The sequence below is a fragment of the Nanorana parkeri genome, unplaced genomic scaffold (assembly GCF_000935625.1).
Source record: "Nanorana parkeri isolate BGI_ZX_2015 unplaced genomic scaffold, ASM93562v1 scaffold355, whole genome shotgun sequence".
Lineage (NCBI taxonomy): Eukaryota > Metazoa > Chordata > Amphibia > Anura > Dicroglossidae > Nanorana > Nanorana parkeri.
In genome coordinates, this window is record NW_017306623.1 from 276,707 (window position 1) to 292,576 (window position 15,870).

General features: G+C 39.4%; 1 protein-coding gene across 3 annotated transcripts in view; it reads left to right on the forward strand.

Moving 5' to 3' along the window:
* Positions 1-10,769: 10,769 nt before the first annotated feature.
* PCBP3 (poly(rC) binding protein 3) overlaps positions 10,770-15,870 on the forward strand; it is a 41,636-nt gene continuing 36,535 nt past the window's right edge. For all 3 annotated transcript variants that reach the window (XM_018558732.1, XM_018558734.1, XM_018558735.1), the window contains exons 1-2: positions 10,770-10,838; positions 14,135-14,158. In XM_018558732.1, coding sequence (XP_018414234.1) covers positions 10,770-10,838; positions 14,135-14,158 — 93 coding nt within the window. The remainder of the gene's footprint in view (positions 10,839-14,134; positions 14,159-15,870) is intronic.

The following is a 15,870-nucleotide window of genomic DNA, read 5'->3' on the forward strand; positions in this document are numbered from 1 at the left end:
ATATGTATCAAACATGTGGACAGAAAACAGGAACAAGAGCATTAAACAAGGATACAAAAATTAACTTTCTCCTTTCAGTTTTAGTGGTACTTTTATAGCTACTATTCCAGTCCCTTTTGTTGGTAATCTGGTAAACCAAGAAACCCTGTTTGAGATACAGGAGAGTTAAAAATATTTATAAAATATTAGTAATATAAGACTTTGCTTAAAGCCACCAATAAGATGCAAGTTTGAATCTGACTGTGAGAGAGGAAATTACACTGCACAGGCACAGGAAGTACACTCCTAATGACCCTTTGTGCATCTGTGTAAGGCTGGCTGCAGTGGATTAGAGATTACTCAAATTAAGATGCATTCAAGTTTTCTGATTTTAACTCTTTGAAGTGTTTTCTGGAGACTATAAGTAGCTCCCAGATTGATTTCTTGAAATACTTAGGCACATGCAAAGGAATTTGGACAAATTACCCATGTGCAGAAATTCCTCTGCTCAGCATGAACGTCATTCTAAAGCAGCAAAAGCCTGGTTTAATGCCTAATATAACCTGTGCCCTCAGTCAGCCGTTTGTAACAGAGAACATTGTAGTTAAAGAGCATTGCAAATAAAGAAATGAAAGTGTTAACAGGCTTAAATAGCTCCTGTATTTCAATCAGAATGCTATTATTTCCTATAACAAATCTTTTGAGTTTTGGACCAATATTAGTTACCGTATTTTTCGCTCCATAATGTGTGTTCATCTTATGGAGCGAATCCCTATTGCCCGACGCCCGGAACATGCAGTTTCGGGCGCCGTGCGAATAGTTTTTTGTACATTTAGCCCTGATAAAGCAGAGCTAAATGTACAGTGGGAGCAGTTGCTCGTTTAATACAAGTGATCTATTCAGATCACTTGTATTTAAACCCAGCAGCTGGGACGATCGAGTCCGCCCCCACCGTGGTTTTTGGGGTCCCCCGCTCCTTTGGGGGACCCGTGACCATGGGATAGGAGCTCACCATAGGGCCCCTAGAGCAGATGAAGAACGTCCGTTCTTCGTCTGCTCTGTGTGATCACTGAGACCGTGGCGCTGTAATCACAGTGCCACCTGTCTCAGCAGTCACTAACTGCAGGTCTGTCACAGCTTCTGTCACAGAACCTGCCTGCGTCCTATGGTCCGGTGCGCCTTATGGAGCGCAAAATACGGTATATTGTGTTTTCACAGTCCTTTAATGTAATAAAATAAATAAACAGATGTATATATAGCTACATAATTACATATTGCAAAAAAGTCACCACCTGGATTTAGCTAAACAAATAGGTCAGAGCCTTCAAATGGATAATAGGTCTAGGTTCAGCAACATTATGTGCCCAAAAAATTAGGTCAGCTGCTTACCTGAATATACTAAATGACCAAGTTTTTCCATCAGTGTATTTTTTCTTCCCTGATGGCACATTGCGCATATTCCAAGATGACAATGCCAAGATTCATCGGGCTCAAATAGTGAAAGAATGGTTCAGGGAGCATGAGACATCATTTTCACATATGGAATGGCCACCACAGAGTCCGGACCTTAACGCCATTGAGAATCTTTGGGATGTGTTGGAGAAGACTTTACACAGTGGTCCGACTCTCCCATCTTCACTACAAGGTCTTCATGAAAAATGAATGCAACTCTAGATCTTTAAGTTCTCATTTAGAGCATAAAGATAAGCTTAAAGAGTTTAAAAGATTGTTTTTAATAAAAGATAAGGTGCAGAAAAATATACAGAAAAGATGTTACATAAAAGAGAGACAAATAATACAACAGCAAAACAAAAAAGGAATAAGAAGGAAATTACTTAGCAAAGTCCAGGGTTCTATCAGTACCAGCAAAGTTCAGTCAAAGAAGCACAAAATGTATCTGGGATTGTCTCTCTCAAAGTAAGACTTGTAAAAAGTTGTTTTTGATGTTAACGAGAGCTTCTTCTTGAGAACTTTCAGTGGGCCCGTAGAAAGGCTCAGTGGGGGTGCACTAGGAAGGCCGAAGTGCTCTATGAAATCCTACCTGTCCCTCCCATAATGTCGGTTTCACAAAAGTAGCCATATTTTTTTTAAACTCACGTGCTACCACCTGATAAACAATAGACCATTGTGCATTATGAAATTAGCTTTTTATAGATATCAGACTTGACACCAAAAGGGGTAATGTTTATCTTTGGCCTTCGGTACCTCCAAAGCCCAGAGTGCTTAGCATGTCTGCATTATTAATGTATCACCACAGGTCCAAAGTTATAAATACTGAGTGAAATTTGTAAAATAGTTTTACTGGCAAGGGTAGTTGAGGGTCATTTGCTCGTTATCAGTCATCAATGTGTATTAAATGGGGTCTGTTAAGTGTGTTGGCTGCTATCACTTTACGGTCTTCTTATTAAGACTTTATGATTCTGACCATAAACAGCTAGGCCTAAAACAACAACTCGGGTACTTAGCAGACTTTAGAATGGGCGGGGCTTTCTTTTGAATATCTCTTAATAAGTAAACACATATGTTTAAATGGTACTTTTGGTCATATCCCGAAGTGACTTATTTCAACAAACTGAGGGGACAACAGGGTTTTCCTTATTAGCTTTTGGGGTGCCCAAACCGTCACAGAAGTCTTTACATTTAAAGTCCAAATGATGCAACTTTTTTTAGTTTTGATTAGTGTAAGGAAGAGTTATCTCTGCTGTCAGGTTTATATTCATGTCTTTGTACCTTACTTTTTGTCCACGGGGATACGAGCACAAGAAATGAGAGGGACAAATGACATTGAGACAGGCTGAAACAGATAGCAGTAAAAACACCTACTGTACTAAATAATAGTATTTTTTGTCACAGTCTCTGTTCCAACTGGTGACATTTCCCATCAGTTTCTTCCCATATGACACTGTACAAGATGTAAAAGGGAACAAGAAATGTCAGCCAGGTCATAGCAATAAAACTGTGACAGTGGTTCTAACCCTTCTCTGCTCTGCACACTGTCTAAAATTCAAAATACATTTTGGTGTAAGTTACATTTGAAACTGAGAAGTAAAAATCCCATGTATGCTGCTCTGTTTTAGGCTTCTGATGTTATAGAGTAATAGCCATGGTGTTAGGAAGACTCTTTGAGATGGTTGGGATGTATTAAAAGTGTTCAATACAATATGATGGAGCATAATTCTAATTATAGAATCTGCAGTTCTTAAAAAATGTTCCATGTCCTAAGCTGCTATGTATAAAAAGTGTGGGTTTTAGAGCCCAGACATTTTCAATACTGAGAGCTCTTGCAGTCATGAAGGCACCTTGACAATCTACTCAGAAACACCAATGCACAGTTCTTCTACAGTGGGCATGAACTGTCATATTACAGCTGCAGTCCTTAGCACATCTAAAATGTTTGGCAATGTTTTATGAATGTTCTAAATTAGTAGCATGAGAAGGTACCCCAGTTTCAATTGTTGTGGGTGCAGACATCTTTCCTGTTGGGTCATACATGAGGCCCAAGTGGAAAAACTGAGATTCCTTCTGCCATTTGTTAGGAGTTGTGATGTTCAGAAGCCTACCTACTAGATTCTGTAGGATGCTTGCCATATATGATTTTATTTATTCCCTGCAGGTACAGTATATACGCATTAAACCTCCTGATACTGTTAGTAATTAGGAGCTGAACTGCAGACATGCATTGCATTAATGTGTCAAATCAGTGTAGGGAAACAGTTGCTAACATATTTATGTGTATCACATAGCCTTGAGGTTTTGAGACTTGACATGTACAGTATTTGTAGCTGCTCCTAATAGTACAAGATGTCATTTCAGGACACACTGCATTCACAAATCCTCTGGCGGTGTTAGGAAACTCATTTTTAATATGTAGCAAAAATAGTTATGTCCATTATGCAATCAAGTCCTATAGTATAGGGCTTGCCTTTGCCATCTTGTGGGTGTCTGCGTGTTGCATGTATGCTCATTAGTGCTTATTGGGATCATAATGTATAATGTATATAAAAAGGTTAAAAAAAATGCTTAATATGCTTATTATAGTGCTTCCAGCAATCAATAAAAGGCAGGTCACTATGTCCATGACAGGTCACTTCCTTGACAGATCGCACATGTGGCTCATGAATCAGCTGCTGTACATAGTGACCTGGCCATTTTGGTGTTATGGATAGCTGAATGCACATAAAACGAAATTTTACAGAAAATTGGTGCAGGGCTATTTTTACTCGTCTGTTGGAGGTATAGTCAATTGCAATTGTATCACAATTTACTATATGTCTTCTCTCTTCTCTTGGAACCAACCCAGACAGGGTTTCTTTATAGCATTGACTCCTTAATTGCGTTGCATATTTTAAAGTTTCAAGAAGTTCCTATTGTTGTACATATAAAAGTAAATGATCTCTTCAACCGGGCAAACATAATTGTATATCTTTTGTAGTCATAAATATCCCTCTGAAAATCCCCCACTCAGCACTAGATCGAAGATATGCTCTATCCCAGTCCCATTTAGCAAAGAGTTTTCCTGCCCTGTGAGCAATGACATAATTGTCAATTGTACTGAATGCTGTAGACCCTGGAGGGTCATTTCCCTACATGTTCCATTTGGGCATCTGAAAATCATTAATGCAGTCTGTCAGACTGAGAAACATAGAAGAGAAATAACTTCTAAAAAAGTGAAATTTGCTTGGTAATGCCAGGCAAACACACTAATATCTTTTATGGTCTAGCCACTAGGGGAAATAGGAGCCAGGTTATATTGAATTTTATTTATGTTATGTAAAGTATATAGCTCTGTTATACTAACAAAATATTTCCCTATGGTTTAGTAAAAATACAGAGTGGTTTATTAAAGGGGCATCTGGCCTAGATTTAAATGCTAATTATACACTTTTTGTATTGTTAGATGACCTGCTAGGAAAAAGGTAAAATTTTACAAAATGATATAGAGGCCTTTACTTGGCCTTTACTTTACTAAAGTGACATAAAACTCAAAAATGCTTTCCATTAAAACTGCTCTCATTATACCGTTTTAACACAATTCCCCTTTCTTACTATTTTAAAACATTAAATTTACTGTTTGTTTTGTTTTAAAAATTGCTGGATGCGTTTCAAAAATTGCTGTACTTCTCAAGACCTTTGTTGCATTAAAAGGAATTAAGCCTAAAACAAATAAATATAATTACGTATGTCCTAAAGGGTTATCTCACTAGGCTCTAAACTTTCTTCTTTGGATTCACTGTCTGCCTCTAGTTTTTCTCAGACTGGGTACAGTCAACACACCTGTCTCTCATCTTGAGTGTAATATAGCCGCTGTGGTTTGTGGTTTGCAGTAGCTTTAGCCTCTTGGGTGGTGCTCCTGGAGAAAGCCCTAGAATTCCTCCTCATCATATACAGTATCTCCCAGAGATATTCCCTATATCTTCCATTGTGTACACAAACTAATACTCAAGCAGAAAATCATACTTTCCACAAAGCACTGCTGTCCACAAAGGACCATCGATTTTTATAGTAGGAACCTGGGACTAATTATTGTGCCACCCTCTTTTAAGCTATCTGGTTAAATAAGCTGTAAATCTGATCACATTAGCTATCAGGTAAAACATTGTAGGGCACAAGTTAGTACTGTAGGTGGCTGCAGTGCTCACTGCATCCTGGATTGCTGGAAGCACTTACCAAAACACAGGCAATGCTTATGTTACTGTTTGTCTGAGACAACCACAGTGTAATGATTGACCCAACCTTACTCTTAGCAAACAGGTTTTAATGATAATGAGGACTAATAAACCCCAAGCTGAGCGGGAAGAATGTGATGTTTTACTGAAGTCAGCAATGAAATTAGTCCGATTTAAATCTTGTATCTGGAGAGGTTATAACTTTACTAAGCCACAGACCAGATTGAAACACTCTTGAAAAAACATATCGGTTTACAGCACAATTGACAGAAACTAGCCCCAAGTTGGAAGGAAAGCAGATAACAATAGGTACCAGCCAGTTAGTTGTAAACTCCTAGAAGTACCATAAACAGAAGCTGGAAAGCCTCTTAGCCTCTGGGGTCATGTCATAACTGCCCTGTTGTAAATAGTCTGGAGTAAGACACAGCTGTCAGCCTGGGGTTAGTAATCTGTACTACTGACATACAAATGATACACAGATGAACTGTTTCATACAATTTCTACATTTCTTGCTATGATGGAGCTAGTGAAGGTCACTATTGGTTAGATGCCAAACACATATGTTACAATGTCCAGCAGTCAAATCTCCTAATTGATATATGCATCCAATTTATTATTGTATTTCGTGTCTATCAAATTGGGATTTAATTCTGTTCAATAATGTGTTAATTGCCAATATAGGAGTGTCCACTGGAACATCATAAAACACTTCAGCACACCCCTCAGACCTTTTGATTGGTTGTGTTATTTCTGTAAATCCCCTCATTGGGGACAAGTAAAGATAGCTGCATCTGCTCTCAGTTGCTCTTGATACCATTGGGACTATGACGGAATGCTAAGAGTCATTCAGGAAAGCCAGTGATTCCTAGATAACTCGCTGTAACCCTAACTGTGTTTCACAACAAGGCATTTCAAGAATACAGAGGACAACAATTTGTTCCGATAACATCTTTCTGCAAAATCTTTCGAGCAAGCGAACCTGTTATTATAGAAAGAACCTAACATTAGCATATAAACACTTGGTAATGTAGTTTTTTTAAATTAGTAAAATACACGATCATTATTTTCCTTTATCAATATAAATGTTTTTTCTTGCAATTAGATATTTAACACATCTATAACACTTGTTTTTTAGACCATTCTGGGTCTTCCTAAGATACTGCATAGCAGTAGCTAGTGACTGATGCATTGAACTGTGCAGAGTATACTTGACTTTCATTGCATTTTATATGACCCACATGTATGCTCTGAGGAGGAGATCATTTTAAAAGCAACACACAACAATATGTCACTATTACTTATTCATAAATTGGGGCCATATTCTACATGATGTAAAATTGGTGATTTTAGAAATTCACTTATGTTTAAACCAGCATGAGAGTGAGTGTTTATATTGCATTGAAGAATAGTACGTTTATGTTTTATTTTCATATATTAATTACAATACAATTAATTAGCAACTGTAGGGATTTTGGTTCAGGAACATTGTTTTAAATTAATTATAATTTATTATTTCGCTACAAAAATGGAATGGCTTGCAGTGGCATACTAGTATTATAAAATTGTTCCCTCTTAGAGAGAGCAATAACATTTACAAAATACTACCCATGGGCTTTTACAGTGTTGGGGGTCATATTTTGGGGTAAAACATTTTTTTCCTGATTTCGCTCATTATTTCATAGATATCACACGATATTTAAGCTTGTGCAATTACCCAAACGATTTAACGATTTGAGAAATCCATCAATTAACGTCTCTCTTCACTTAAGTCATATTTTATTGTGAAGCTCGTTATTTAATGTTTCATACCTTATTTTAACAAGCCTAATCAATAAATATGTACAGAAGTACAATTCACAAAGATTTTTTGGGACATTTATTAGACAATCGTTACATAAGCACCTCCTTCAGAGTGTTGTTATGACAGTATTCAGCTGTATATATGTAACATATAAACTTCAACAGTTTTAATAAAGTTGTTTACATACAACAGTGCAGTCTGTTGAAAATACGTAACTTGTAGGCACTGTTTTCCTCCCCTTCTGGTCCCAAAATGCATCAGTCAAACGTATTTTAACACCTTAAATGTTAATTCAATAATTCAAGACATAAAAATAACGCTTGAGGTGCTAAAAAAACGTCGAACATGTAAATAAAATTTTACAATTTGATTGTTTTAAACATTTTGAGGGTGGCCGCCCAGCTACCTATAGGCCTACCATGTGGAAATTACATTATGTAAAAGTCAGTTCTAATTTCTGAAATGGGATATTTGCCAACTGTTCCCAGTGTTTACTTCTAGAGGTCTCCCTACTTCCAGATAGACTTCCAGACAGACTACAGGTAAACCTGTAAAGTTTGCACAGTTAGCCAATCATGTTAGGTTAAGTTTATTATATCTCACATTTTCTTTAACTTGCTTATACAGTACAGTGTCCTTAGACACAGCAAACAAAACATTAATTCTTTTTAATATGGTATGGCAGTCATATATTTTTAAACAGTCACCCAAAGAATGTCACCCAAAGAATGTCTGCCCAGTTAGACCATTTATTTTGACATCACCAAAGGGCCACATATAATATTCATTATATGAAATGCTATCAAAACTGTCGTAGACTAAAAACGTACTAAAGGAAATGATTAGAAGTGATTGGAGTCTTGAGTCATCCTGCAGGAGACAGTCGAAGACTTGGGGACATGTTACATCAGACTGCTGGAGTTCACTGTTATTACAGCAATTTTACAAAGAAATCCTCCCGAAACTGACTACCTGGTCCAAGGGCCACACTGCAAACACCAAAGGGCTGCTGGTTCTACCCAGCTATGGCAGAAATCTCCTGCTCGAGGGCTTGTTCACACCAGCAGCTGCACTCAACTGCATGACTGCTGGTGTGCGTGTGCCCTGACAGTACCGATGCGCTCAATCGAGCCACATCGCACTGTTTCTTTTTTTATGTTAGAACTTTATTGAAAATATGGGCTCACCACAGTGCAATGTGGTTGTACCACTTCTCACTGCGGTGCGCTTAAAAAAGTACTGTATTTTGTACTTTTTTAACCTCACACCACCGGAATGCAGTGGTGTGAACTGTCACCATCTATAACAAGGCAAATTGTCTTGTCTTGTGTTTGGGCTGTGCTGGCAAAAATGTCCAGCACCGCCTCGAATGCAGATGGTGTGAACGAGCCCTGAGCGATACACAGCCTGATATTTGTCATGTGACTGGCTCAAACACTGCTTGCATTATTTGGGCAACTTGAGGAATGAACAAACCTTCCGCCCATGGTATTTGAAAAGAGAATAGTTTGTATAAAATGAGTAGATTGTACAACCAGATTGTAACATGTATGTAAGCCTTAAATGGAATGACTATTAAACATATATCTAACCTTGGATTTGTATGTGACTTTAGCAATAGGTGTATGTCAGTGTGTACATCTTGGTCCATTCTCAAATGGGTAAGAATAGACTAGTGTTCCCGCAAGTGCAGGAGCATATGAAGCGTGAATAATCTAATAATGCTGATAGATCTCACAGCTCCAACACATGACCCACTTTTTCAGTCAATTGGAAACATTTACACAGGAGATGCAGACGTGGGAATTAATTGTGTGTTTGTCAGCGTGTGGTCTGCTGGATGTAATCTGGGTTTTGTCTGGGCTTTGTGTTATTTTATCCATTGATTTGCTTCCTCTAGACCTGTAAGATAAAAATCATCTTCTGTGTATTGAACAGCAGTGGACATGAGTTCAGTCCGGGGTTCATGTACCAGTCTGTAATATTGACATCTATCTGATGTTCTGTTTTATCTAAATCTGGACTGGGGTTTTGAGATTATTTACCAGGAAGCTGCAACTTTTTTTTAGCAAAACCCACAATATGCATAAGCAGTTAATGTGATTTCATTAATAAAATCAGGATACACTGGGCAAAGGCTGCCCATAAACTCAAGAAAAGCAAGCAGCACCTTCAGATTCAAGCTTTTATTAAGCTGCTTCTGGAAGGGTTTAAAGTTAACCTGGTTTTTGTATATATTTTTCCTAATTTATTATGTTGACAATTAATAAGTAGAAGTTTAAGAGTAAATGTATATTTTTTCTCTCAGATAATAAAAAAATAAATATTGCATTTTAATATTTTGTGTTTTCATTTTCAAGAAAGCAGGTAAAGCTTTGAGCTCATTTTCACATGTTTATGCAGGTTATTCTTCTATTGATTTGGTGAAAACTGAAACTTATACACACAAGTGAATACTCACCCCACCCAACACCCATTCTGACTTTTAAAATTCACATTTCAGTAACTAGTCCACATGAATGCATTCCTGGCATGTCGCAATATACAAGGACAGGACAGTGCAATTTTAAGGTGCTACCTTTTATCAATGAAAAAAAGTCCTTAAAGCTGAGTTTCAGCTTTAAAAATGTATATATTCTTACATTGACCCAGCTTGACACAGTGTAAGTATATATAAATGTTTGCCGACAGGGTCACTGATATTGTGTAACATACTATAGTAGCCGCAGCTACTACAGTGTATTGCAAAGTTATGCAGGTAAAGGAACAGCCGCTGTGCTGAGTGGCTTCCCCAAGGTAAAACACAGAGCCTTGCTCGCTCAGCACAGTGGCCATTCAGAGATACCTAGTATTTTTCTGAATGAATGCTGAACATTCTCTGATTGGAGAGGGGAGGTGACACCACAACACGTATGGCCTAACACACTAGGTATGTTGGCTGGTATTCCAATAGTAAGTGGGCTGTGATAGCATTACACTGTGGATATCACAATTGTCACTGGTGTCTTTTGCTGAAGAGCACTGAGCTCTTTAGTTCCTCTGTTGCCAAGGAGAGGATCTCAGTATGGGATGAGTTATGAGCAACCTACTTGCTCCCCTAATGGTGGACAGACACCCCTCCCTGTTGGACTTTATTACATAAAATTAGATCTGTTATGGTATAATAGCCTAGATTTATTATGGGATAGCATACTAAATATGGTTATTGATACAAATCTTATACAATTTATCTTGTAAGGTCTTGTACTTAAAATTGTCAGTGATCTAAGTTATGGCTTTATTTTACAGGTGACCCATAGAACTGTCCCTCTTATATTTAGAACATGGAGTCCAAAGTGTCAGAAGGGGGTTTAAATGTCACATTGACAATTCGTCTTCTAATGCATGGAAAGGTATGAGACTCTGCTGTTTGTCTGGTAAAGTTAGCCTAATTCCAAAAAACGGGTACCTTTTCTTGTTTTCTTATATGACACAGAACGTATATTGCCAATCAGACACTGATCTGATCATTAATCATTTATACATATGTATTATATCATGATTTACTTGGAGAAGCTTATTTTTTTTTACACATAATAGCTTCCACATTTTTCTTAGTATATATTTATTTATTTTTCAAGGAATATAGCAAAATACAGAGGCAGAGAGAAAGCCCAATTAACAATCAAAATGATATCTCCTACATTTGCCAAGCCTGCTCATTTATCATGTTACACTCCAGTTTACAACTGGCCCACATCCTGGGCTATCATAGCGTGAGGGCTATCATACTCCACAATAATACCTGGGGGACTATTTATAAATATTTTCACACAAGATTCCTACAACTTTCACCCACGTTTCTCATTTTTTCTGAGTAAATCTAATTGGAAATGTGTGAATCTTGGGTGAAAAAAGTTATATATATAGACCCCCAGTTCTCAGGGAGGAAAAAATGGGGTTGTGGGCAGGAGAGGACATAACAACTTAAGGCTAAATAGGATGTCTTATCCACATCTTTTTTGAAGTTAGAAGTCTTAGAATAGTTAAAAAAAAACAGGCAGATAAAAAGACAATAGTAAATCATTCAAATAAGATTTATCTTACTTATCGTAAGATCTTTTTTCTTGAGGGCCATTGAGGGACACAGGAGGGTAGTAATTTTTAACATTTTGGGATCCTATACTGAAAAGAATCTGGCTGCACACCGCAAACTTCACTGGAAAACGTTATTGTAGGTTGCTGATTGGGTGAAACTTGTTAGAGAGGAACAGACCTAAGGCAGGACTATGTGAAGCTGTACGAGCTACAATGAAGTAATCCAGTGATTTTTGCAGTGTACGTCCAAATTCTTTTCAGTATTGAATTTGATGATATTGGAGTGAGGTCACGCCCAACCAGCATGCACCCGAAGTTTTCCCTAATCTGGCCATGGAGGAACAGTGCTGTTGTTTTTTTGTATTTCAAATTTTTGGGTTATACTGCCACCTTCAGGAGGTTTGGATATGGGCAAACAAAAGAATATTAAGTTAGCACCTGAGCAACCCTGCCTCCAACCATCATGCCTCAGTTTTGGGAACAAGCAATACACAAGATCATAACACAGAGGGACCGACATATGTCCCTGAATGGACTTTTATAAACAGAATTTGCAGTAAGTTAAAAAAGAATTTGGTGTCTAAAAGCAGTCTAACTGCAGAGTGGGCAACAGCCACTTAAAGGCGAACTATGGGGTCAGTGTTGTTCCCCATAGTTCTCCTTAGGGTAACGGGAGGACACAAACTAGCGTCCTCCCGCTACCCTAAGCTCAGTATACCGCGAGCTACAGCTCACGGTATACTGAGACGCCACAGCCGGAGCGGATCCCAACCTGGACGTCGGGATCCGCCCAGCTGCGTGAGTGACAGCTGGCTCTGCCTATCTAGAGGCAGAGCCAGCTGTACCCGCCCCCTCCCCCGTCCGTTCTGCCAGTCAGCGCTGGCAGATCGGAGCAGGGAGAGGGGAATCCAGCCCCTGCCACGGCAGGGAGCCGTGACAGGATCGAGAGGTGAGCGAACCCGGTATGTGTTCGCTCACCTCCCGATCTACTGAGCCGACCTGTGACAGTCTCATTGTCACAGGTCGGCTAGAACTATGAGGTGAGTGGAAATCACTCATCTCATAGTTCTCCTTTAAAGATCCAGTGGATCGAGAATCTATTACAACAAACTTTAAAACTATCAATGGCAGATAAAAGCTAGTTGAAAAAGTGGGACAAAGGAAAATAGGTAAATTGCCATGACCAAGGAAAAAAGACACAGATAATCTACCTGGTGTTCCAGAATGAGACAGGTAAACAAGGAATTGCTACCTGATGGAATAATGGGCCTCAACTGACAATGTGGAGGACAACCAAACATTCACCATATCTGTGTTCTCGGTTGTTCCTGGTGTGTCGAGCAGGGTGAATTTAGGGGTTTCAGGGGTCAGGAAGCAGATGAATCCAAACTACCCTGAAGGGGCCCCTGGTGAAAACTGACGAAAAGGTGACATGCCTTGGGGGATCCTGCGTTGCCTGCTTTCCCGTGGGATCGTCTTTGAAAACCTACGCTCAAGATCCAGCCAGGGTTGAGCCCCACAGTCCCTGATTGTCTGCTCCTCTCAGGTACATCTACTGCTGGTTATCTCCTCCACAGCAGCAAAAGTGCCACCTTGACAGTGGGTAGTGGAGTGAGACTGGAGAACAGTGAATCCATATTCCAGGTTAGCCTCACCGCAACCAGAGGCTTACTCAGAATGCAAATCTTTAAAGACTGGGTAACATCAGAGGCTTTGCCGTGGCTCTGGACCTGGAGAGCACTCTGGGGCCAACTAAAATATTCTACAAAGGTCTTAAAAGTGCCACAAACAGAGCCCAGTGCCCACAGTGGGGTTCAGCTACGGCCTCCAAATCTTAACTGAGGATATACCAGCAGTGATATCTGGTGTGAAGACACTAGCTCAAGCAGCGTTCTTTATTGAAGTCATCGAAAAATATCTTGATTAAAGAATAAAATAGAATATTCATTCAATAGTCCCTCAATGCACGATAAAGACATTTATTTTTTAATGTAGCTATTGTTGTAAGTATCCAAATTTGACTTATCAACCTAATGCAAGCCCCTATGCAGCAGCACTCAGACTGGGAAAGGAAGGGGAATCACTGAAAGCCAATCAGGTGTTCACAAGGAACATAGAAATAGAGGGCAGAGTGAGCAGAGGTATGACTTCATCAGTATGTATCTGCACTTTCACAGTCCAGTCAGAAGGCTGGGGGTGGAGAGAGGACACCACAGTATTTCTTAATTGTAACTGATGTCATCAACCTGGCTGTGCTGTGTGACAGTTGTGTACATTTAATGACTGAGTTAACAAAAATACAATCCATTTGCAGGTAAAACAGCTCCCTTGTGTGTATTTATTTTATCTGAGTATGTAGATGTTTGCCTGGAGTTCAGCTTTTATATTGTCATATTTCACCTTTAATATTTATACCAGACAAATACAGGGACAATTAGACCAGATAACAATACATATTAGCTGTCTATTAACAAATTGAGCAAACATCGATTATGGAATATTTTTTAAGTTTTGAGGTAAATTTATTATTGTATTGCTTTTTCGGCATGTATTTGAAAGGTAACCTTTAGAAACCCTGATAAAAAATTGATATTATTATTATTTTTTGCAGGAAGTTGGAAGCATAATTGGAAAAGTAAGATCTGATTTAATTTGCTTTGTTCTATTACATGTACAGAAGTTGTTAATTCAAGAATGTAACAGTGTAACACTGAAAACAGACAGTGCTTTAAAGTAGGGATGCACTGATACCGATACTAGTATCGGTATCAGTGCCGATACCGAGTATTTGGGCGAGTACTCGTACTCGCCCAAATGTTCCGATACCTTTCCCGATACGGGAACTTCCAGTCAGAGGGAGATTTCCTCTTTCCGGCAGTGCCGATAGCGAACATGGAGACGGGAAGCTGGCTCCATGTCGTTTGGCCGCCTCGATGCTGATTGGCCGGGAAGACGGCTTCCCAGCCAATCAGTGTCAAGCTGGGCAAACAAATCTGATAATATGGTGACACGACTCCCACCCTGCAGACAAATCATTCCCCTCACATAGATCCTTAGCAACAGTCATAAATGTGCCAGTCCCCTGGCCAGCTGGGCAGACACCGCTCTCCGGGATCTTCCCATGTCTTCTGTGTGCACAGCATCCGCGTGATCGGCCCTCAGTCTGCTACTGTGCATGGACAGGATTGCTGAATGAGAGCGCTGGGAAGTCTGCGCATGCGCAGTAGCAGGGTGAGGGACGATCATTTGGGCGCTGTACACACAGGAGACGTGGGCAGATCCGGGAGAGCTTGGAGAGCGGTGTCTGCCCAGCTGGCCGAGGGACTGGTACGGTAATGATTGCTGCTAAGGATCTACATGAGGGGAATGAGGTGTCTGCAGGGTGGGGGTCGTGTCACCATATTGTCAGATCTGTTTGGCCGGCCTCGATGCCTTTCCATGCAATCAAGAAGTTGGGCGGTGGGTAATGACACGCCGCCTGGCTTCCTGATTGCCTGGGAAGCCGGCTGTATGCTGCCTGATGTAGCGGTAGTGGTACTCGGCATCGGCGAGTACTGAAATATAAATATCAGTACTCGTACTCGTTACTGAAAAACCGGTATTGGTGCATCCGTAATTTAAAGTATACTTATACTCAAAAACACAACTAAGTAAGGCACCAGGTAAAGTAGCAAACAAATTCTTATATATTCATGAATTACTCTAGGCATGATTATATAATATGTAAATGTAGCTTGTCGTATAGCCACTTACTCGCATGTAATAAGCCTTCCCTTGGTTTGATTGATGTGTCTTGGTATGACAAAGATTTTGCATCCCTTCACTTTTTCCCTGTTTCTTTATTAGCTGGAAAAAGTTTAGAATAATGGTTATTTCACATTAATAGTGACCATATAATGGTGTCCTTCTTTTATACATAAACAACGTTTTTAATGTTCATATTGCAGCTAGCCAGTGAGAACAGTGGTGTCATACAGTATATATGCTAGCATAGCGAATGTGATCCCTTAATCCTTTTAGCAAATTGTACACTGATATATAAAGTGTGCAGTGTGGTCCTAGTTGACATCAATTAATGCTGCTTTTGTGCCTTCTGTTCTGATTAAGTGCACTAAAGATTTTGCATGCCAAATATTGTACCTAAAAAACAACCTACAGAACATTAAAGGCAGTGCATGTATATTTATCTTGAAAAAAACCTGCATTCCAAGAAGCTGTGTATGAAATTGTGTACGTACGCTTGCTGTGACCACAGCGGGAATATCTGCACATATGCACTGTGCAGCAGAGCATGCATTATGGCTTTTTACATTTTTTTTACAGTCGCCTTTGTTAATATGAGTCTGT